This window comes from Rattus norvegicus, chromosome 3 (assembly GCF_021556685.1).
Source record: "Rattus norvegicus strain SHRSP/BbbUtx chromosome 3, alternate assembly SHRSP_T2T, whole genome shotgun sequence".
Lineage (NCBI taxonomy): Eukaryota > Metazoa > Chordata > Mammalia > Rodentia > Muridae > Rattus > Rattus norvegicus.
In genome coordinates this window covers 152,089,282-152,110,815 of record NC_141536.1, presented here as the reverse complement: position 1 = coordinate 152,110,815, position 21,534 = coordinate 152,089,282, and the positions used below count along the sequence as shown (strand labels likewise).

The following is a 21,534-nucleotide window of genomic DNA, read 5'->3' as shown; positions in this document are numbered from 1 at the left end:
GAATAAAGACCCTCCTGCGATTATATCGGGTTCTGACTCCTGGTGGTCTCTTTGGGGATTTTACAATCTGGGCGCAATGGTTAACAGACAAGAAAACTTTTGGAGAAGTGGGATGGGTGTTCATTCCTAGGCCTGGGAACATGACCTTGTTTGACCCTGCCACCAAAATGAGGAAGTTGTCCCTGAAATATCTGGACTCAGACGACTGTTTACAACAGAAGCTGCTCAGCTGCAGGGAAATCCCTAGCAACCCTGGGGCCCGAGACCGTGAATTTAGTTTCTTCATATGAGTAAATGGAGTCTGAAAGCGAAACGGTTAGTACTTAGCATAAGTTTCTTTTGCTTCTTCCCAACAAAATGAGGACGTGACTGCTCTAAGGTATGGTTGAGAAGGTTTTTATTATAGCTATGAAGGAGAGTACAGCACAGGCATGTGCAAGAGTCTAGGACAGGGAGAGAAAGTGGTGGACTGAACTTTGCCAGCGGACTGAACAGGCAGAGTGAGGGGACATTACAGATCGTAACTGATTATTAAATGGCCCAATATAGCCTGTTTGCCTCTGAGTTTGCAAACATTCCATCTCTCCATAATCACAAAGTACTGCCACAATTTAAGTCTGTAGGATCTTTAATAGGGATGTAGTTTCTTCAGAGAAGTGCAGTTCACAGGGGACTTGCTATATCTCTCTGTACCTTCCTGTCTCCTCAGATCACCAGCGCCCCAAGCGAGCCCAGAGTTATATGCCTTGAACCCTCCGTGGCCTCTCCAACCCCAGCAGCCAAAGCCGGCCCTCCCCTCAAGCGCTCGGCTCCACCTTCCTCCCTCAGTGGGCGGGGCCTCTTGATGACGTAACCTGGGTGCCTTGCGAAGGGCGGGCCCTGTTTCCGGCTTGAGAATTCGTCCCGTTTCTGAGGCGACGCCTCAGCCGGCAGTTAGCCATCGCGCAGGGACCCGCTCGGAGCGGTGGGTCTCGGCCCCAGCGACACCATGGGGGCCGTCCTTGGCGTCTTCTCCCTCGCTAGCTGGGTGAGTCCCGAGGCCTCGGTCCTCCGGGGCCTTAGGCGCGCGGGGAATGCTTACCAGGCCGCCCGAGGCGGATCCAACACTCTATGAGGCTGGCAGAGAGGAGCGGGCAGGCCCGGGGCTGCGAGGGCCTTGCGAGGGCCCAGGCCCGGTAGGCGACGTCTCGGGGTCGGGGTGCGGCGGCTTGGCTGGCTCTCGGTGTTGGCGGAGGGTCGAGGGAGGCCGGGCCGCCATTGTTTACAATTTCGACGCCCCGCCCCCGCGAGCCTTCCGGACCCAGGGTTCTGGCGACCAGGCGACGCCAGGGTTCCAAGGCGGGGGTTCATGAATGGGTGGAGATTTAGGGACACTGGAGTCATTTTTCTCCATAGTTCGGCATATGCCAGCGCTACGCAGGGTGGGTTTGGGGACGCGGATTTTAAGTCAGCACCGCTGCAGGTCGCGAGCAAAAAGGGCTGGCTGTGGGCGTTTATTTAATTAGAAGCTCCGCGGCCTAAACATTCTAAGCATTTTGGGATTAAACACCCAAACATTGTCAGTAGTAAAATATTTTTAGAAGTTAATTTTAGGATCTCTTTAACCTACGGAACAATCTAACAAATCTGCCTCAGAGGAACATGGTAGCTTGAACCATTGCCTAATTGTTTCCTCCTTCCCGAACTGATGTAATGGACCAAGGACTCGTCTCTGCTAATGTCAGTGGCATGTCTCAGGGCAGAGGGAATGTCGCACATATCTTGTTTATTTTTCTCTTGCTTTGAAACCAAAATCTGAAGATATGCTATCCAGATGTTCATATCTAGAAGCTCTTGCTTATTTTGTTAATTCAGTTTTTACCCAGTAGGGGGTTAGTATACCAGAGTGGAGTGAGGGAAGAGAATAATAGGAAATTAAAGGATGTGGAGGACCTGGCATGTCAGATCATGTGTTATCTCAGCACTCGGGAGACCCCGTCTCAAAACAGGGAGGTGCAAATTATAGTTTATGGGTATGTCTTTAGAGGCTATAGGTTTAGTCTCCAATTGCCAGTACCCACCCCATCTCCTATCCCCCCCCACACACACACACAAAAAACGGGGGCAGGATATCAAGGAGCCAAATCATGAAGATACCCATTATATGCTTTTATTTTTTAGGTAATGTCTTTTGTCATTTTGAGTGTTTAAGATTGAACCCAGAACCTTGTTGATGCAAAGCTTATCTTTGATAGTTCCTCCAGCTACACCTCCAGTCTGGCCTTAAAGCCTTCAGCAATTTCAGAGGACTTCTGTATTTGTTTAATTTTTGCCTTATTGAGCTAGGTCGCCAGATCTCCCTGAGTATCCCTACTGCTTTCATTCACAATCCTTCTGATTGAGCCTCCAGAGTATTGGGATTGTAGGGGTGTGCAATCTTGCCTTGCAATTTTGGCTTTTGTATTTATTGATTGATTGATTGATTGAAATAAAGGTTTTACTTTGTAGCCCAGGTTGGCCTTGAACTTGCCACAATATTACCTCAACCTGTCAAGTGCTGGAGTTATGGGTACGAGCCCCCACTACTGGCCTGTCTTAACAAACCCTTCAAGTTATTATTATTTGGGGGACAGGATTTCACTTTGTTAATCCAGGCTGTCTGGAACTGCAGATCCTTCTGCTTCAGCCTCCTGAGTGTCAGGGTTACAGAAGTATACCGCTTTGCCTGGCTTTCTTTTTTTCCTGAAAAGAATATATCTGTGTAAGACTGAGATCTTGGTGATGAGTAACTCAGGCAGGTGATTAGGTCTTGCTGCTTGTATGTCTGACTTAGGAGGGAAAGTGGAAGAGGCAAAAAGGAATTTAGTATGAGGACAAGGAGTTTTGTCGTTTGAAAAGTGGGATAGATGTGTCGTGTTTGTTTTGCATTGGCATGAGAGTGTTTTGTATCAGCATGAGAAATGGTTCTCCCTTGCCTTTAAAACATCCCTTTAAATGGGGGTTCGTGGCCACATTTTTTAGAAGTTGTTTCTTTAAATCAGATGAGGGAGACTTTGAGGCTAGGTTTTTGACCTGAGCAACAGAAAGAGTTGAGTTCTCCATTCATGAGATAGGGAAAGGATAGAGCATATAATAACAGGGAGATTGCACAGAAGTTACTGATTGCCTACCGTGCACAGGTCTAAAGTACAGCCTCCGCTAAAGGTCATAAATACACAGAGGAATAAATAGGTATATCAGTATCTTAGGGTTTACTGCTGTGAACAGATACCATGACCAAGGCAACTCTTTTAAAGACAACATTTAATTGGGGATGGCTTACAGGTTCAGAGGTTCAGTCCATTATCATCAAGGTAGGAGCATAGCAGTGTCCAGGCAGGCATGGTGCAGCCAGAGCCGGGAGTTCTACATCTTCATCTGAAGGCAACCAGGAAAAGAATAGCTTCCAGGCAGTTACCTTGATTACAGACTGTGCCTCTGCATTTTTGGTTTGCTGGTAGTCTTTACTTTCTTTGGCTTGTAGATTTGGACTTGACAGGCCTATAATGGCCAGGATGTGAGTAATCCACCCAAGACAGAAGAGGACAATAGAGAGCTTACTATCTACACTCTAGTACAGCTGCAGTAGGCAGAACAACTGTTCGGTCTAAGGGGCTACTTTCATGGGGCTGTGTCTCAAATAAGTGTAATAGTTGTGCCCTGAGTGGCTATAAGAGGTTCGTTTCTTGATTGTTAGGCAGAATTTTTATTATTTCCACAAGAAATAAATTTTACAGAGTAGTTTGAATTAACTACCTGTGCAGGATAGTCAGGTGTTCCTAGGGGTCAAGCTTCAAGCAGAATCTGAACCTACTCATTAAAGAATGGAATAGGGTGGGCATAGTCGTATATGCCTTTGATCCCAGCCCTCTGGAGGTACAGGTGAACAGATCTCTGAGTTCAAGGCTAGCCCAGCCTGGTTTACACAGCAAGTTCCAGGACAGCCAGTAGCTACATAGACCATATCTCAAAATAAATAAATAAGTGAAATGAAAAAATTTTTTGTTGTTTTTTCCAAGACGGGGTTTTTCTGTGTAGCCTTGGAACTCGATCTATATAGACCAGGCTGGGCTTGAACTCTGCCCACCTCTGCCTTCAGAGTTCTGGGATTAAAGGAATGCACCACCATGCCAAGAATGGAGTTTTTTTTCAGTGATATTTAAATGCCATAAAATTGTAGCCAGAGGTTGTTTGGGTTAATTCTTTCTGAGGCAAAAGTAGGCTTATTCTGAGATTAGAGTAGTTCCACACAGTTGTGCCTTCATATTTGACTAGCTCTTTCCTGTACCACAAGGTGGTGTCTAAATTGTTCCTTTTTCTCACATTGGTCTCATTGGGTCTTAACAATTTTGTTTTGAGATTAAGCTGCATAGTAGCCCTGGAATTTGCTTTTGTAGACCAGATTGGCCTCAAATCTTTAGCTGCTGCCTTTGCTTCTGCCTCTCAGGTTTGCCTCTCTCTCTTAGGCTTGCACCACCATGCCTGGCTCAAAACACATGAAATACAATCACTAGAGTTGAACTATAATGTGTCTCTTTTGGACTGAGGCTGACTGGTCTCGATCACACTTCCTGTTGGTTATACTGCAATATATTGACCCTTCGGAGGTCAGGAATTCTGCTGGTTACTTTATATTTTGGACATGCGTGCCATTCTTCACAGTAGCCTTGTTCAGATGATAAGGTGGCGTTAGGCTCATTTGACATCTGAGAGAGCTTTTATGTTGATCAGCTTGCTCTAATGGAAATAGTCTGATACATCTGTAAAAGCTGTAAATGATTTTTGAGACCATGTCATAAGAGTAGAGTCATCCTCTTTTTTTGTATTAAATATTTTAGATTGTTTTATGTGTAGATTGTTTTGCTACATTTCTGTATGTACACCACCTGCATGCCTGGTGCCTACAGAGGTCAGAAGAGAAGGTTGGATTCCTGGAACTGGGGTTAAGGCTGGTTGTAAACTACCATGTGGGGAACTGGGAACTGAACTCCAGTCCTCTGGAAGAGAAGCAACTGCACTTAACTGCTAAGTCATCTTTCTAGCTCTAGTCATCCACTGTCAATAGTTATTGGTTATAAATCTGTATTAACTCATTCTCCTACTGTGATTTGATAATCTCAAATATCAGTGTAAGTTGGGTAGTTCCTAACAAGCATGTAATGTTGTCTTATTTGGGGGCAGGGCAATGTTGGAAGAGGGTCTCACACTGACATCAAATTCATGGAGATCTGCCTATTTTTCCCTCACTAGTACTAAAATTAAAGGCGTGAGCCACCAAACCTGACTGTAGTAATAATGTTACCTTATGATGAAACATTACTTTGGGAGCTAACTGTAAACAAAAAGTAGAGTTGTTTGTATGTTCCTTACATTGTTCTCTCATACAATGTGTTCTCTGTGAACATACTTTGGAAGCTCTTGCTGTTTCAGGCGCAGTGTGGTAGGCTCATTTATTATAGTAAAGCCTAAAGGAGTGTTTTATTAGAGTCCATTTGACAGAGAGAAAACTGGGTTAAATACATTTTTGCTGAAGTGGTGGAAATAATACTGGTCCTAAAGCCTCTGCATTTTTTTTTTTTTTTTTGGTTCTTTTTTTCGGACCTGGGGACCGAACCCAGGGCCTTGCGCTCGCTAGGCAAGCGCTCTACCGCTGAGCTGAATCCCCAACCCCGTAAGACAGACTTCTTATGTAGTCCCAGCCATCTTCAAACTCAGGATGCTTTTCCATGAACTTCTTCCATGCTAAGAGTGTGCATGTGTGTTTGTGCCTTGGTTTTCTTGGTTTGTAGACCATGTAGCCTGGAGTGCATGGTTCTTGTGCCTCTGCCTTCTAAGTGCTGGGATTGCGGGCACATACATGCCACATCAAACCGGATTCTGTTAAAACTTATAAACCCCAGTTTGCCTAAGAGCAGTGAAGGAGCTCTCATGGCCCATGGTGTTGCTCTTACAGGTTCCATGCCTATGTAGTGGTGCATCATGTCTGCTGTGCAGTTGCTGCCCCATGAGTAAGAATTCCACTGTAACTCGGCTCATCTACGCTTCTATTCTCATCCTTGGCACTATTGTGTCTTGCATCATGATGACAGAAGGCATACAAACTCAGCTGAAGAAGGTAAGTAGAAGCCATAGTGTTTTACCAGGTGGTTATTTTTTATTACTTTTTATATTTTACAATATTTATAATTGCAACTTTTGCTGTTATGCTTGATCATGATCATTTAGTTTTTTAAAAATTTTATTTTCTGTGTATGAGTGTTCTGTCTACATATATGAATGACCATCAAATGTGTCATGGTACCTTCAGAGGCCAAAACGAAGGTGTTGTATCCCCTGGAACTGGAGTTATAAATAATTGTGAGCCTGCCATAGGAGTGCTGGGATTAGAACCCCAGTCTTCTGCAAGAGGAACCAAGTGCTCCTAATCACAGCCATCTCTCCAGTTGTAGTAATTTGGGACAGTTAGTGTTGTTGTTAAAATTATTTTTATGACATATAGTTTCTTGTAGCTTAGACTGGCCTTACTTTGAACTCTTGATCCTCCTGCCTTGACCTCTCAAGTACTGAGATGGCGGTACAGCTGGTTTAGATTATCTTTGGATCTTTTCAGGACACATGACTGCAGAAGAAGACTCTGAGATGTTAGTCTTCTTGTAGACATAGAAGTCAGAATGAGCATTGTTGGGCTCTTAACAATCCAGAGAAAAACAGAATTTAGAAATTACTCTTTTCCTTTTTGTATAAGTTTTAAGCTACATTAGTACTTTACTTTGGAAGGAGTTTACTGAAGCTGAAAAATTCTGTGGGAAAATAGAGATAACCTCAGGAAGATGGGTTACTTTAGGACTGAACCCATAGCCTCATCCTGAGTCCTGCCACTGAGCTAACCCTGTTCAGAGAAGGGCTTACTAATTGACCCAAGCTAGTCTTAAACTCACCATATAATCCCAGCTGGCTGGGAACTTGTGGTCATCTTACTTCAGCCTCCCAAACTTTGGGGTTATACAGGATTAACTATCATAACATGGATGTGTGTGTGTGTGGTGTGGTGTATGAGATTTTTGGCTGCATGTATGTATGTGTACAATGTGTGTGCTTGGTGCCTTTGGAGGTGAGAAAAAAGAAAGCATTGGCTCCCTTGGAACTGGGATTACAAATGAACAGTTGTGAACAAGCATGTGGGTGTTGGGAAGTGAATCTTGGTCCTTTGCAGAAGTACAAAGTGTTCTTCATTGCTAAGCAGTCTCTCCATCTCAGCTTTTAGTTTTTAAACATGGTCCATGTATGTTCTTATGTAATAAGATTGTAGTCGATTGGAAGTCAAGGAAAGAAATCTCATAGCCTTGAAATTGCTAAGGGGGTCTTACTTATTTTATTTATTTTAACAATTCCCTGCTTCTGTAGTAAGGTAGCTTTTGTTTGTTTGTTTGTTTGTCTTGATGTTGTTATTCTCATGGAATTGAAATTCCTTGCCTCCTCAGATTCCTGGATTCTGTGAAGGAGAATTTCAAATCAAGATAGTTGATACAAAGGCAGAGAAAGACTGTGACGTGCTGGTCGGTTTTAAAGCTGTGTATCGGATCAACTTTGCTGTGGCCATCTTTTTCTTTGCCTTCTTTTTGCTCATGTTAAAAGTGAAAACGAGTAAAGATCCCAGAGCAGCAGTACACAATGGGTATGTAAGATTGTCTTTCAATGTGTGTGGTTCCTCTCCCTCGGCAGTTAATATGCATTGGAATGGAAGCAATGAAATCTTAATCGGTGGCCAGATGCACACATGAACAATTGTTTATTGTCATAATTTTTGATAGGTTTCTTTTAGGTTTCTAGATTTTTATTTAAGTACCTTGTAAAATAGGTCCGAAACAGTGCTTAGACGTTGCATGTTTTCTTCATTCATAGATAAACATGTATTTGGGACATGTATAATCACATATGAGCACACACACAGCATACATATAAGATAAACAGTAAAAAAGGAAAAAATATATGGGCTGTTGATTTATTTAGTCTCTTGGTTCCCCTCTGACCATAGTTCCTCTCTCACATGTACTTCTCAGCTGGAAGCTGATAGGAGCTTTGTAAATACTTTGTTTTTATTTTTATTTTTTTATTTTTTATTTACTTATTTATTTTATTTTATTTTATTTTTTTTTTGAGACAGGGATGCTTTGTGTAACCTTGGCAGAACTCACGGCAGACTAGAGTGGCCTTGAACTCAGAGATATGCTTGCCTCTTCCCTAGTGCTAGGATTAAAGGGGTGCTTCACCACTACCCAGCAAATACTGTGTTTTTTATGGATGTTGTAACTGAAATTCAGAGAAGTTAAATATTTCTCTTAGCTGGGAAAGGTTGAAGATAGGAATAACATGTATGTTTGTTCTCAAAGCGTGATACTTCATGTTCTGCCACGCAAGCCCCATTGGTTGGTTGGTATGGTTTTTTAGAACAGGACCTCATCAGGTCAGGCTGGCCTTAAAATCCTAATCCTCGAACCTCCACCTCCCTAGCGGGGTCACAGGTGTGACCTCCATAGCCAGCTCAAGACAGTAACGGTTTACAGATTTAAAGTCTATTGGTCCTGGCCTTTTTGCTAATGAGTTCTGCTATTATGGACAAGGTTTTTGTGTCCTATTTTATAAATGTAGGATTGGGGAATAATTTCTACCATAAACATGACGATTAGAACGACTCTCCATGTAGAACTGCTAGAACTTGTAATTTTACAAAAAAGTATTATCTTTATGAGCTAAAACTAGGAAAACTCTAAATTTACTCATAAGTGTGACTTATCTTACATGCTAATCGTTCTCTCCCAGAAATAATCCAGCTCTTCTGACCCCCAGCTCTCACCAGAGTTCAGTTTCCTGCCTCCTACTTGTAGCTATTAGCAAGCCACCCTATCCTCAATTTTCTAGATTATTTTTATCTAGTGCCATCCTGCCTTGTGACTACTAGCCCATATACTAAGTCATGCATAGACTGGGTATTGAAGGAACCCCTCCAAAATCCTCAATAACCTATATTCTTCCAGGATTTTTTCCTTTGGGGCGGGTACCTCTTTATATTCTGAGGGAACTGAAGGGAACTGATGGCCTTTTCCCTTTGACCCTCCATTTCGCTATCCATAATTGTTGTCTCTTCATGGCTGCCCATGGTTATGCTGCTGTAATGCTGATGAAGCTCATCTGAAGGGTTATTAATAGTCTCCTCTTTCTTTCTGCTGGACCAGTATAACTTGCTCATAATAATACTGAGTGTGTGTGGCAGAGGTGGTGAGATTGAACCTAGGGCCTTGCATATTCTGGGCAACCATTCTATCGATAAACTGCAACTCAGCCTTTTTTTACTTTTTTTTTCTTTTTTTTTTTTTTTTCGGAGCTGGGGACTGAACCCAGGGCCTTGTGCTTGCTAAGCAAGCGCTCTACCACTGAGCTAAATCCCCAACCCCCTTTTTTTTTTACTTTTTTATTTGCTTTACTGAAACAGGGTTTTGATTTATTCTGTAGCCCATGCTGTCCCGGAATTTGCTGTCTTTCTACTTCAGCCTCTTGAGTAACTGGCATGTGTCACAAGGCCTGTATGAAATATTGAGTGAAGTAGATTGGGATCAAATGAAGAAAGAAGCCTAGATATATATATGTTGTAAATGCTAGTTGGGCTTTATTTTTGTAATCAGAAATGTATTTTTCTCAGTGTAAGAATGAAAATTCGCATTTCCTAAGTGAATTTTTTTTATTTTAATAGGTTTTGGTTCTTCAAAATCGCGGCCATTATTGGTATCATGGTTGGATCTTTCTACATACCTGGGGGCCATTTCACTAAAGGTATGAGTTACTACTGAGAGGTTACTATGTACAGTCCATGGTGATTAAGAGCTGCATTTCCATTAGTGATTGTACAACTGGCCTTGAAGATGTGGTATCCACTGGTGAGGCATAGTAAGACAGTGATGGATTAAAACCAGAAGGTAGTCAGTCCACTTATCAGCTTTTCTGTAACTACATGTTAATTACTATTTAATGGTTTATCTTCTCATTTGGTAAGAAAAAGTTCATCAGAGCTTTTCAATATGAGAACATTGTCATGCTGCCTTTTCTTTATCTTAATTTGCTTCTATACCATGGCAGCAGGTGGCATCTGACAGTCTCATTGGTTTTCCCCCTTCCACTAAAAATAAAGGAAAAGTCTTGTGGAGTTATTTGGATTGTGAGAACCTATTGAAGGGACTAAGTATACCACCTTGTCCTGTGTTTGTGTCTGCTTGGACACCCTCAGTTTCACCCCCAACAGCCACATCTACCTTGGCAACACATTCAGACTTTCCATGATTCTGACCGTGCTTCAGATAAGATAAGTTAACTGAAATAATTTCATTTGTGCAAGCTAAACAAAACTAAAACAATCAGATTCCTTTAATTGTCATGCGTTGTCAGGAAAATATTGCTAAGCTCTGCAAAAAGATAGATTTTACTCCAACCTCACTCAAAACACTGATGTAATTGTGGTTTTATCTTTAAAAACAACGTGCTGGAGCTGGAGAGATGGCTCAGTGGTTAGAGCACTGGCTGCTCTCCATAGCCATGAGTTCAATGCCCAGCAACCGCATGGTGGCTCCCAGCCATCAGTAAGGGAATGTAATGCCCTCTTCTGCCATGTGGATGCATGTGCAGCAGAGCGCTCATAGTAAATATTTTTTTTTTAAAGGACAAAAAAGAAAAGAAAAAAGCCCAGAAACAATGTACCCCTGAGCTTGAGCATCAAGAGACATTTTGGAGGCATTAGCCTCTTCTTGATTTATCTATTTTTAAAGGACTTTTATACTCTTAATTGGCTGATGCATGATCATGAGTAACTACCTACATCCTGTGATCAGTTCACTAGGCTCCTTTCAGTATAAACTAAAACAAGTTTTAGAAGGTCTCAAGGGTGAAAGGTAATTGCCACAAAACCTGATGTCCACCCTGAGCTTGACCCCTGTTATTTCAATTATGTAAGTCACAGAAACTGAGTCACAGAAACTGTTCTCTGATGTTTTCTGATGGCTGTGCTTGCACACACACACACACACACACACACACACACACACACACACGCGTTTAAAATGCTTCTAAAGGTGTGAAATCCAGCACAGCGTTCCTCAAATAAATGTAAATTTGAAATGATAATAATCAAACTACTGCTGGAGATAGAATCTTTTATCCTGTTAATGACTGCTCATAAAATTTGGCAGTCACCTGAAGTGTTTTTCTTATGGTGAGAAATATCTTCTCTTTGTTTACAGTTTGGTTTAGTGCTGGAATGTTAGGAGCCACTTTCTTCATTTTCATCCAGCTGGTGCTCTTGGTAGACCTGGCTCACTCTTGGAATGAATTATGGGTAAATCGAATGGAGGAAGGAAACCCAAGGCTCTGGTATGCTGGTAGGTATCTACACTCACCTCAAAGCCTCATGCTGCTTGCTACCTTACCTTAAGTAGGATGTATCATAACATCTCCAGTCTTAAATATCTTAGCTCTCAATGTAAGGTTTCTATTTTTAGAAATGCGTATGGGTGCTTTACCTGCATTTATGTCTGTGCATTCTATGCATGCAGCGCCTATGGAAACCAGAAATGCACATCAGATTCCCCTGGGACTGAAACCTATGGAAGAGCAGCCAGAAGTGCTGTTAACCAGTGGACCTTTTCTCCCGCTCTTACAGCTGCCTTTTATAAAGCTGGGTTCTGTCAGTTACGCCTGTTGTGACTTGTGTGCATCGCTGGGAGATGAGCATATTACGATCAGTCATTTATTCTCTCAGTTTATAATTAACTCCTGTTGAGATGCTAAGCTACAACTTTCAGACTTATACAGCTAATTGGTAATCATGTGAATGGAAAGGAATATTTTTGTAGATTATTTGAAAGTAGCAGATGAACTGTTTTTCCAGACCAGGGAGGTCATCTCATTATTTGTGAAGGGAGCCAGTGGCTGCCGAATGAAATTGTCCTGAAAAGGGCCTGTTTCCTTTACCCCAGACACATACCTGGCGTACAGTTACTGCCAGCTCTAACCTTGTTTGAGGAGATGAGCTCTGTGTAGCTCAAGCTAGCCTTGAACTTGTGATCCTTCTGTGTTAGCTTCCCACATACTAGGATTACAGGTACTTGCCCATTACACCTGATCCTGAACTGTGCTGTTGAAGGACTAAGAATCATCTAGAAAAGCTTACATACACATTTTTACTTAGTGGATTTTGGAGTTTAATGGTGAGTCATTTCAAAACTTAAACCTTGGGGCATTTCAAAGTTTACTATGGCTTATTGCTCACCATAGGAATGAATTCCATGTACAGCATGGAAGACAGTTAATCTTGCTTAGCTGTTCCTGAGATGGTAGACATCCTGTCCATGTGTTCCCTTCCAGCCTTGCTGTCGTTTACAAGCCTCTTCTATATCCTGTCTATCGTCTTTGCCGCACTGCTCTACATCTTCTACACTAAGCCTGACGGCTGCACAGAGAACAAGGTCTTCATCAGCCTGAACCTCATCTTCTGTGTTGCAGTTTCTATTGTGTCCATCCTCCCCAAAGTTCAGGTATGGAGGTGTTCTGCTTTCTCCTGAGAGAGAATGAATGCTAGCTAAGCTTAAATTCCAGTCAGGAACAACACTGGTTATCAGTCCTTAGTGAATCAGTGAATTTATATCATTGGTTAGCTGCTTAATATTTCACCATATCATGGTTTAAGTCTTTGTAATTATAACTTAGTAAACAGAGATGTGCTATTGGCGATATTTTTCCCCTTTTTTATTTTTAATTTTATATTTTGAGATGCTCTTACATCATAGCCCTAGCTGGCTTAATACTCGCCATACACTCCAGGCCTTGAACCTCAGGACCTCCTTGTTGGCATATGCCTATATAGTGATAACATTGATTTACTGATCATTAAAAACTAGGTAACTTGGGCTGGTGAGATGCCTCAGTGGGTAAAGATGCCCAGAATCTTGAGTTCTATCCCCTGGACCCTTAGGGTCGATGAGAACTGACTCCTGCTTATTCCCTTCTGATCTTCACACACAGCTACATATAAGACTGAAGTGTGATGATCCCCTTAAGGAACTGGAGGCCAATCTAGTGCAGCCCTTTCTCAAGAAATCAAGAGGAGGTGTCTGAGATGCTGCAGCCATGAAGGTGCTTGCCAGTTGACCTGAGTACTATGCCTGGAACCCTGTAGTGGAAGGAGAACCAATTCCTGACCTCCATACTTGAGGTCTCCCACCACACACACACACACACACACACACACACACACACACACACACACGCGCAAAATAATTTTTAAAAAGAGCATGAAGGGCTAGGACATAGCTTGGTTGGTTGATAGAGTGCTTTCTCAGCCTTTACAAAGCCCCGAGTTTGATCAGCACCAGACAAGGTGCTGCATGCCTGTAATCGTGGCATTCTGGAGGTGGAGCTTAAGGATCAGTTGTCCATGGTCATCATCTTTGGCTTAGTTCAAGGCCAGCCTTAGATTACTTGAGATCTTGTTTCAAAATAAAATTCTCTGTTCGCTCACATTTAATTACTTTCTGGACATGGTACATCTCTAACCCCAGCAGTGCTGGAGGTTGAAGCAGGATTGAGCTTGGGCAATGAGTATCCAGAAAAAAAGAATTACTATGAACAAAGAAAACTGAAGTTTCTGAGAAGTAGTGGCTCATCTAGCTATCTTGTGGTAGAGTTGAGCAGGGCTTTCTCCACACAGAGTCTAGAAGGGTAGGCAGTGGTAGTGCACACCTTCAATCCCAGCACTGGGGAGACAGAGGCAGGCAGATCTCTATGAGATCCAGGACAACCACAGCTTCATAGAGGAATCTTGTCTCCGAACTCCCCACCCCCTAAACAAAACCCCAAAACCCAGAAACTTAAGAGTCTAAAACCCTTTGTGTGATACACAGGACTTCTCGAGATTGCGAAATGCCTTTGCTGACCATTAGCGGGTGCATTGTCTTCCTTATTATTTTGTAGAGTAACTCAAGCTGAAGGGCTACCTGTCAGGAAGAATGACTTCAGTTTCTGATGATTGAATGCATCCCCCTCCCACCCCCACCCCCGTAGAGGCACACAGGCTGCAGAAGGTCATCCCTTGCGATCTGTGTGACATTGTTTCTGTTTTGATTCCACAGGAACATCAGCCTCGCTCTGGCCTCCTACAGTCCTCCATCATCACTCTGTACACCCTTTACCTCACGTGGTCGGCCATGACCAATGAACCTGGTAAGGGAACGGCCAACTCTTGATAAAGTACACACTAGAACTGGGGCGAATGTGACCCAAGCAGTAAAACTAACCTTTATGTGGTTCTGTCTGCTCGCACCAGTCCATTACATAGTGTGGGCTTTATCTAGCAAAGACTAAGTCACACAGTTAAGAGTGTTAGGCAAGGGTGAGCTTATTTGGCCTTTTGGCAAAATTTCTGTTTTCTATTTTTTTCTCCGCCCCCACCCCTACTCTCCACCCCAGACTTGACTAGGTCCCCTTTTTTGTAGTCCTAGCTGTCCTGTAGCTTTTTGTGTAGATGGACTGGTCTCACAAAGATTCTCTGGTCTCGGTCCCTTGAGTACTAGGATTAAGGAATTACTTCTCAATAGAATATTCTACAGATTCTTTTAAAAGGTACAGATTACTGTAGGATCCTTGACCTCCATGATGATGATCATTATGTTAAGCACCTGAAGTAAAATAGGGATCAGCTGTTTGGAAAGCCTGAGCGCCAAGCTACACCAGTGAGGCCACGATAGACATGGAGTTTTTCTCAAGCTAGACCATTGGTCATGCTGTCAGTACAGTATTGGCTACTGAGGCTCAAGTTGTTCTAAGCAAGCTGTGCTGTGTTTTAAACACAGCTAACCGGAGTGTGGACGAGCCCTCTGATCATTCTTGGTATGAACAGGAGTGGGCTGGAACTGATGATAACGAACGTTGCATTTCAGATCGGTCCTGCAACCCCTCCCTCATGAGCATCATCACACAACTCACCTCCCCCACTGTGTCTCCAGCAAATTCGACCACTCCTGCTCCTGCCTATGTCCCCCCATCCCAGAATGGACACTTCATAAATTTGGATGATTTGGGGGGACTGACTATCTTTGTTATCTGCCTTATATATTCTAGGTAAGAGGCACCTAATACACTATTTTCATGCAAGTGAATAATATGTTGGGTTTAAACCATTGTGAAGAGTTAAAATAATGTAGGGGTTTTCTGTGTGTTTTTGTTTTTTCAAGACAGGGTTTCTTTGTGTGCTGCTGGCTGGACTGGAACTCTTTGTAGACCAGGCTGTCCTGGAACTCTTCATAGACCAGACTGTCCTGGAACTCTTTTTTTTTTTTTTTCAAGAAGATGAGAATTATTTTATTCTCCTTAATACTAATGAACACTATAGTTAAAAGTTAATTATGGAATCTTAAAAGTTTCATCTATCTACATATTTTACTTTTTTTTTTTTTTATTAACTTGAGTGTTTCTTATTTACATTTCGAGTATTATTCCCTTTCCCGGTTTCCGGTCAAACATCCCCCCTAATCCCTCCCCCTCCCCTTCTTTATGGGTGTTCCCCTCCCCATCCTCCCCCCATTGCCACCCTCCCCCCAACAATCACGTTCACTGGGGGTTCAGTCTTAGCAGGACCCAGGGCTTCCCCTTCCACTGGTGATCTTACTAGAATATTCATTGCTACCTATGAGGTCAGAGTCCAGGGTCAGTTCATGTATAGTCCTTAGGTAGTGGCTTAGTCCTGGAACTCTTTATAGACGAGGCTGTCCTGGAACTCTTCATAGACCAGGCTGTCTTGGAACTCTTTTTTTTTTTTTTTTTTTTTTTTTGGTTCTTTTTTTTCGGAGCTGGGGACCAAACCCAGGGCCTTGCGCTTCCTAGGTAAGCGCTCTACCACTGAGCTAAATCCCCAGCCCCATTGGAACTCTTTATAGACCAGGCTGTCCTGGAACTCTTCATAGACCAGGCTGTCCTGGAACTCTTCATAGACCAGGCTGTCCTGGAACTCTTCATAGACCAGGCTGTCCTGGAACTCTTTATAGACCAGGCTGTCCTGGAACTCGAGATCTGCCTGCCTCTACCTCATCAGTGCTGGGATTTAAGGCGTGGGTCAATATAGTTCTTTTTAATGAAAAGTGGTTTACATAGCTTTGCCAACCCAGCTGTGTCTGTTTCTTAAAGTTAAGAAAATCCTCTCCTGGGGCTGGGGATTTAGCTCAGTGGTAGAGCGCTTACCTAGGAAGCGCAAGGCCCTGGGTTTGGTCCCCAGCTCCGGAAAAAAGAACCAAAAAAAAAAAAAAAAAAAAAAAAGAAAATCCTCTCCTAACGCCTCCTGCTATGGAGTACCTATCTGCACATTGATTGTAGATGAGCTTGAAAAGGGATATTTAAAATTACCTTTTAGGATAGAATACAAGGATTTGAGCAGAAAGTGTTAGTTGGAGTGTAGAGTGCTTGTCTGGGGTTTGTTAAGCCCTGGGTGTGATCTTAAGTTCTTATTTCCTCACTCATGTTAAGTAAAGAACTGTAAGTGTAGTGGTTCCTGGCACAAAACCACAAACACAACCTGCCTCATTTACCCATTCTCCACTCATGTCCTCTCCCATACAGTACAGTGTGTTAGATTACTATAGAAAAGTAAGAAATACTTAAAGTTAGCCGAGATAAATGTATTTCTATAAGTAGGCAAAATAAGAGAGACCAATATATTCTCCTTTTGAATCTACTTGTAGCACAGGTAACATTTTGGTATATAATATTTCAGACATTTGTCTTTTAGTCAGAGTAGCCTTCCAGTTTATGTATATAGATTTAACTTAATTTTTTTCTCTTTTTTCTTTTTCCTCCTATAAAGGACATTTAATGGGGCTGGCTTACAAGTTCCGTTAGCTTAATTTTTTAGCCATTTCATTTTTGTGAATGTTTTGTGGGGGAGCAGTGATTGCACCGTGGTGTGCATATGACAGTAATAGACACCTTGTGGGACATGGGTCTCTCCACTGTGTGGATCCTGGGCGCAGAGGTGAGATTATCAGACTCAGTAGCAGGCGACTTCACCCAGTGGCCCTGATTTAAAAAAAAAAAAAAAGATTGCCTAGGGATCAGCAAACTGCCATGAGTGAGGTTGGCTACCTATTTTGGGGCTTTCTGTTGCAGGAGCTCATGTCCAGGCTAGCTTCCCACTTGCTGTGTAGCTCACAAGAGGCTAGAATTGGTCCTTCGTCTTCCAGGGGTTGGTTTGTACCCGCTGTGTGATACCATGGTCACAGGACAACTTTGAGGGACGGGTTTTCTCTTTCCCACTCTGCAGTCCAGGACTTGAATTCAGGTTGTCAGGGTTGCACAGAAAGCAGGTTTACCTGCTGAGCCATCTTATTGGCCCGGGTTTAGAGACAGTCTCTCGTAGCCCAGGCTCACCTTGAATTCTGCATTCTTCTCCCGAGTAGTAGGAGTATAATTGTGTGCCACCATTCTGTGCTCGTTTGTTTTGTTACCTGCAAACAGACTTTGTGTTTGCTTTGGTTTCATGTACTTTTATTTATGTGTGTGTCTGTGTCAGCTTGTCTGTGTGCACCATTGAATTCCTGATCTCCTACATCAGCCTCTGCGTGTGGAGATTGTAGCTCCACCATGGTGTAACTTGAGCCATAGAGATAGGTGCCTTCTGCGTACAGGACCCGGCTGAAATCAGTTGCTGGCCATCACTTTTTCTTGTCTAACTTCTGTACCTAGAACTTTGGTACAGTGTTAAATAGTCAATTCAAAAGTGAGATTTTTGCTTTGTTGTTGACGTCAGGGGTGGGCAGTTTTTATCTTTCACCATTAAGGATGATGTTAAGTATGATGGATGCCAGCTCCATCAGTTGAAGAAAAGTCTATATTCCTACTTTGAGTATTTTCATCTTGAGCACTGACTGCTCTTCCAGAGGTCCTCAGTTCAATTCCCAGCAACCACCTGGCGGCTCACAACCATCTGTAATGGGATCCGATGCCCTCTTCTGGTGTGTCTGAAGAGAGTGATGGTGTATCCACATACATTAAATAAAGAGGGGGGAGACGGGTACCAATTTTGTCCCGTGCTTTTTCTGGCTGTTGAAATGATCGTGTAGTTTTTGTCGTTTCTCTGTATTTCTTATTTACTCACTAAGTTGTTCTTCTAGTGAGCATCCACAGTGCTGGAAATCCAGAGATGACTGTAGCAAGCAAGGTGGGATTGACAAGTGTTGGGGCAGGACACCTAGAGAGCTGTGAGAAGTGAAAGGAAGCTTCTCACCCAGCTTAGAAAAGGGTGATGTCAGGGAAGAATTCAGGAGGCTGTGACACTGAGACAGATGGGAAGGATAAGTAAGTTAGCTGGGAAGAGCTGGGTGGTACAGGACAAGTGTCGTAGTAGAATAGATGCTGGGCAGCGTGTCTCTGGAAGTGACCTATGGAGTGGCAGTTACTGAGAGTACCGTCCTGGAGTAACAGGCGGCAGGTTGTGGGCACAGCTTTAGGCAGGCTTCGTTTCCAAAGTAGGAACAGCCCAGAAATAACTACACATAGGCGGGCAAAAGAATGATTTCATCTGAAACAGTTCTCTTTTGATGTGACTTTTTTTGGATTACTTTCCAGCATCCGTACTTCGAGCAACAGCCAAGTGAACAAGCTGACCCTCTCTGGGAGCGACAGTGTTATCCTTGGTGACACCACCAATGGAGCCAGCGATGAAGAAGATGGACGGCCACGGCGGGCTGTAGACAACGAGAAGGACGGGGTGCAGTATAACTACTCCTTCTTCCACCTGATGCTCTGCTGTGCCTCCCTGTACATCATGATGACCATAACCAGCTGGTACAGGTGAGGCACGGACAGAAGAGCGCTCAGCCTTCGGGATGCCGGGGACATCTGCGAACTGTCCTTTTCTCTCAGAAAAGGAAGCTGTCTGTTCAGTGTCCTGCTCTGAAACCCTTTTGGTTTCTTTGAGAGAGTCTAGCTTCAAACTTCCCCCTGTTCTAGTTCTGCTGTACCGACCTTACTTCTGGGATTCTCAGCATATGCTAACATGCCCTGCTTGAAATAGAGCCCAGTTGGGAATTCTTTGCAGTTCAAATTATTGGTAGCTTTTCTAGACTAGTTATTTGAGAAAGAAAATCATGATAAAAAGCCATTCACTGTGACCTTGATAATTTTTTTCCTGTGCTTTTAGAGGGGCCATATTAAAATGTTCTGGTCAAAATAATATGTCTTAAGGAAGAACCATTTCAGGGATTATATTTCCATTTTGCCAGTAATCAGAGTGAATCAGGTGGGACTGAATAACCTTGCTGAAAGAATAGGTCTTGGCAAGAAGGCAAGAAGGCAGAGTCCTTTGGCCATAATAACTAAAAGCAGCTTCCCGGCTCCCTACTAGTGGTGCCAGCCTCTTACTGGGCTTTCCTGCTGCTGGCCAGGGTGGTGGATTGGGAGGGATGCAGCTTTGCAATACTAATCTTTCTCCCTCCCTATTCTCTTGTTTTCTTAGCCCTGATGCCAAATTCCAGAAGGTGTCCAGCGAGCGGCTAGCTGTGTGGGTCAAAATGGGCTCCAGCTGGGTGTGCCTCCTCCTTTACCTCTGGACTCTTGTGGCTCCCCTGGTCCTCACAGGTCGGGACTTCAGCTGAGCTCAGTGTATGGAGGATACTACTAAAGCTGACAGAGTTCCTCTCCTGGAAATGCATATCCATTTTACATTTCATCAACTAGACTACTAAGTGAACACTTTGCAGATTTGGCTGTCTTCAGGTTTATATCAAAAGGCAAGATTGAATAATGCTTGCTGCAAAGTCTGAACTTCATATAAATGCATATATATATTACGTTTATTTGTAAGGCTATAGCACAAAGGGAACATTTTTGTGTTTTAACATGAACAGCTGTGCTGTGAAGAGAATTCTTTATAAAGACCTGTAGATTCCTACAACTTTGGTTTAAGTTGTAAGTCAGAAGATTGTTGGATATTTAAGGCTATCTTTAATATATTTCTATTACAGTCTCCTTAAAAACCAAAAAGGAATGCATTAATCCACATTTCCCTCCTTCAGAGGTCCTGGTTCTTGGCAAGGAATTACTATGTGTGTAGGTCCTTCCCCAGAAATGCAGCTGCTCATGAGGCTGAAAGAAGAAGGCTATTTTGTTCCTTTGCTTACTTTTTATACTACACTGATGCTGCTTGATAGAAGTCTGTGGCTTTGTCAGAAATGTCATCCCAGTAAATGCTTTGTAGATCTGATTAAAAAGAACACTTGACTTGGGAAACACTGCAGTGTTATGTAATGATCTTGTTAATGAGTGTGTAGAAGTCAAAGGCATGTCAGTTTATTACATCTGCAACATAAAAGTGCTTAATTAAAATAGATATTTAGTTTCTTGTTTGTTTGTGTATTTGTTTAGAAAGGGTCTTAGCCATCTAACCCAGACTTGCTCGGAACTCAGATCGTCCTGGCTCAGCTTTCGGGTACTGAAATGTAGGTCTGTACCCCCATAGCTAGTTTCTTACGGCTCCATCTCCAGGTAGGTTTCCTTGTGTTGTTTGCTTGTTTGGAGAGTTCCACGTCAATCTGACATTTCAGGCAGGGTGCTCCTCTTCTTACACTTAAAATCTGACTAGTAAAGTTTTAAGTTCATTTAGAAACTATCTCAAGTATTTTCTCTGGGGAAGACCACTGTAGGGAGGACATAGTTTAGACACTGTCAAAAAATATATTCCTGAAAAGCAGTGTGCAAGGGAAGTATGATTAAAAACAGGCTTTTCAACAGAAACTCACCAAGTATTGGGTTTGCACTGGGTCCTATTGGGGTGTAAACAAGACTGATGACATCCTTCCATCTAAGGAAATGAGCTGATAGCTGGTGAGTTAGTGCTGAGAGCTCATCAGAGACCCTGGATAGAGGCCAGCACCGTGACTCCCAGAGAGAGGACCTTTGGATTTGTACCTTTGTTTACACCGGGCATCAGGCCAATTCATTTGCGGTTTGAAATAGAGATGTAAAGGGGGTTTGAGGAAAAATTGACAGTTTAGACAATTTCCACGTTAGTGTTGAAGCGGGTAGGAGAGACTGGTTCCTGGTTTAATCTGTGTAGATAGGTTCTGTTTGGGATTCTGGTTGTGGATCAAAAGGATGGAGGTGGTGCCTTCATATGGTGAGTACGTTTGGGAGTCAGACCTCTTGGGTCTGACTGAGCTCTGGTATTTTGTAGCTATTGAATGGCCATCTAATGCTTACTGAGTACATGGTGTGCTTGTTTGAAAATAAACTTGTCTCAGAATGGATCTATTATAAGAATGTTTGATAGTGCCAATGTCCCTATGGATTAAAACAAGACTGAATGTCAGGTGTTCAGAATCTGATCGAGGCTGGGTTGGAGGTGATCTTAGAGAATTAAGCTGATAATCGTAATATGGACAGCTAAGTAGAGTTGGAGGCTCGGGAAGCTGGGCCTGACGGGCTGTTGGG

General features: G+C 42.9%; 1 protein-coding gene across 2 annotated transcripts; it reads left to right on the top strand.

The window, feature by feature from the left end:
• Positions 1–881: 881 nt before the first annotated feature.
• Serinc3 (serine incorporator 3) lies at positions 882–20,334 on the top strand. Of its 2 annotated transcripts, NM_001008312.1 has the most exons (10): positions 896–1,027; positions 5,972–6,133; positions 7,500–7,693; positions 9,767–9,846; positions 11,304–11,441; positions 12,427–12,596; positions 14,190–14,280; positions 14,997–15,177; positions 18,673–18,897; positions 19,562–20,334. In NM_001008312.1, exons 1-10 carry the CDS (start codon positions 989–991, stop codon positions 19,698–19,700), a joined length of 1,419 nt encoding a protein of 472 aa, NP_001008313.1. In that variant the 5' UTR covers positions 896–988; the 3' UTR covers positions 19,701–20,334. The 2 variants fall into 2 exon arrangements, 1 of the variants encoding a protein (NP_001008313.1); XR_015682785.1 differs by lacking the exons at positions 18,673–18,897; positions 19,562–20,334 and adding an exon at positions 16,328–17,089 and having other exon boundaries at positions 882–1,027; positions 14,997–15,563.
• Positions 20,335–21,534: the final 1,200 nt, after the last annotated feature.

Excerpts from the sequence above, each read along its gene's own strand:
- Serinc3 (NM_001008312.1), top strand. The coding sequence starts at position 989 with ATGGGGGCCGTCCTTGGCGTCTTCTCCCTCGCTAGCTGG. Across the intron at positions 1,028-5,971 it reads TCTTCTCCCTCGCTAGCTGG|GTTCCATGCCTATGTAGTGG; the intron begins GTGAGTCCCGAG and ends TTGCTCTTACAG. Across the intron at positions 9,847-11,303 it reads TGGGGGCCATTTCACTAAAG|TTTGGTTTAGTGCTGGAATG; the intron begins GTATGAGTTACT and ends CTTTGTTTACAG.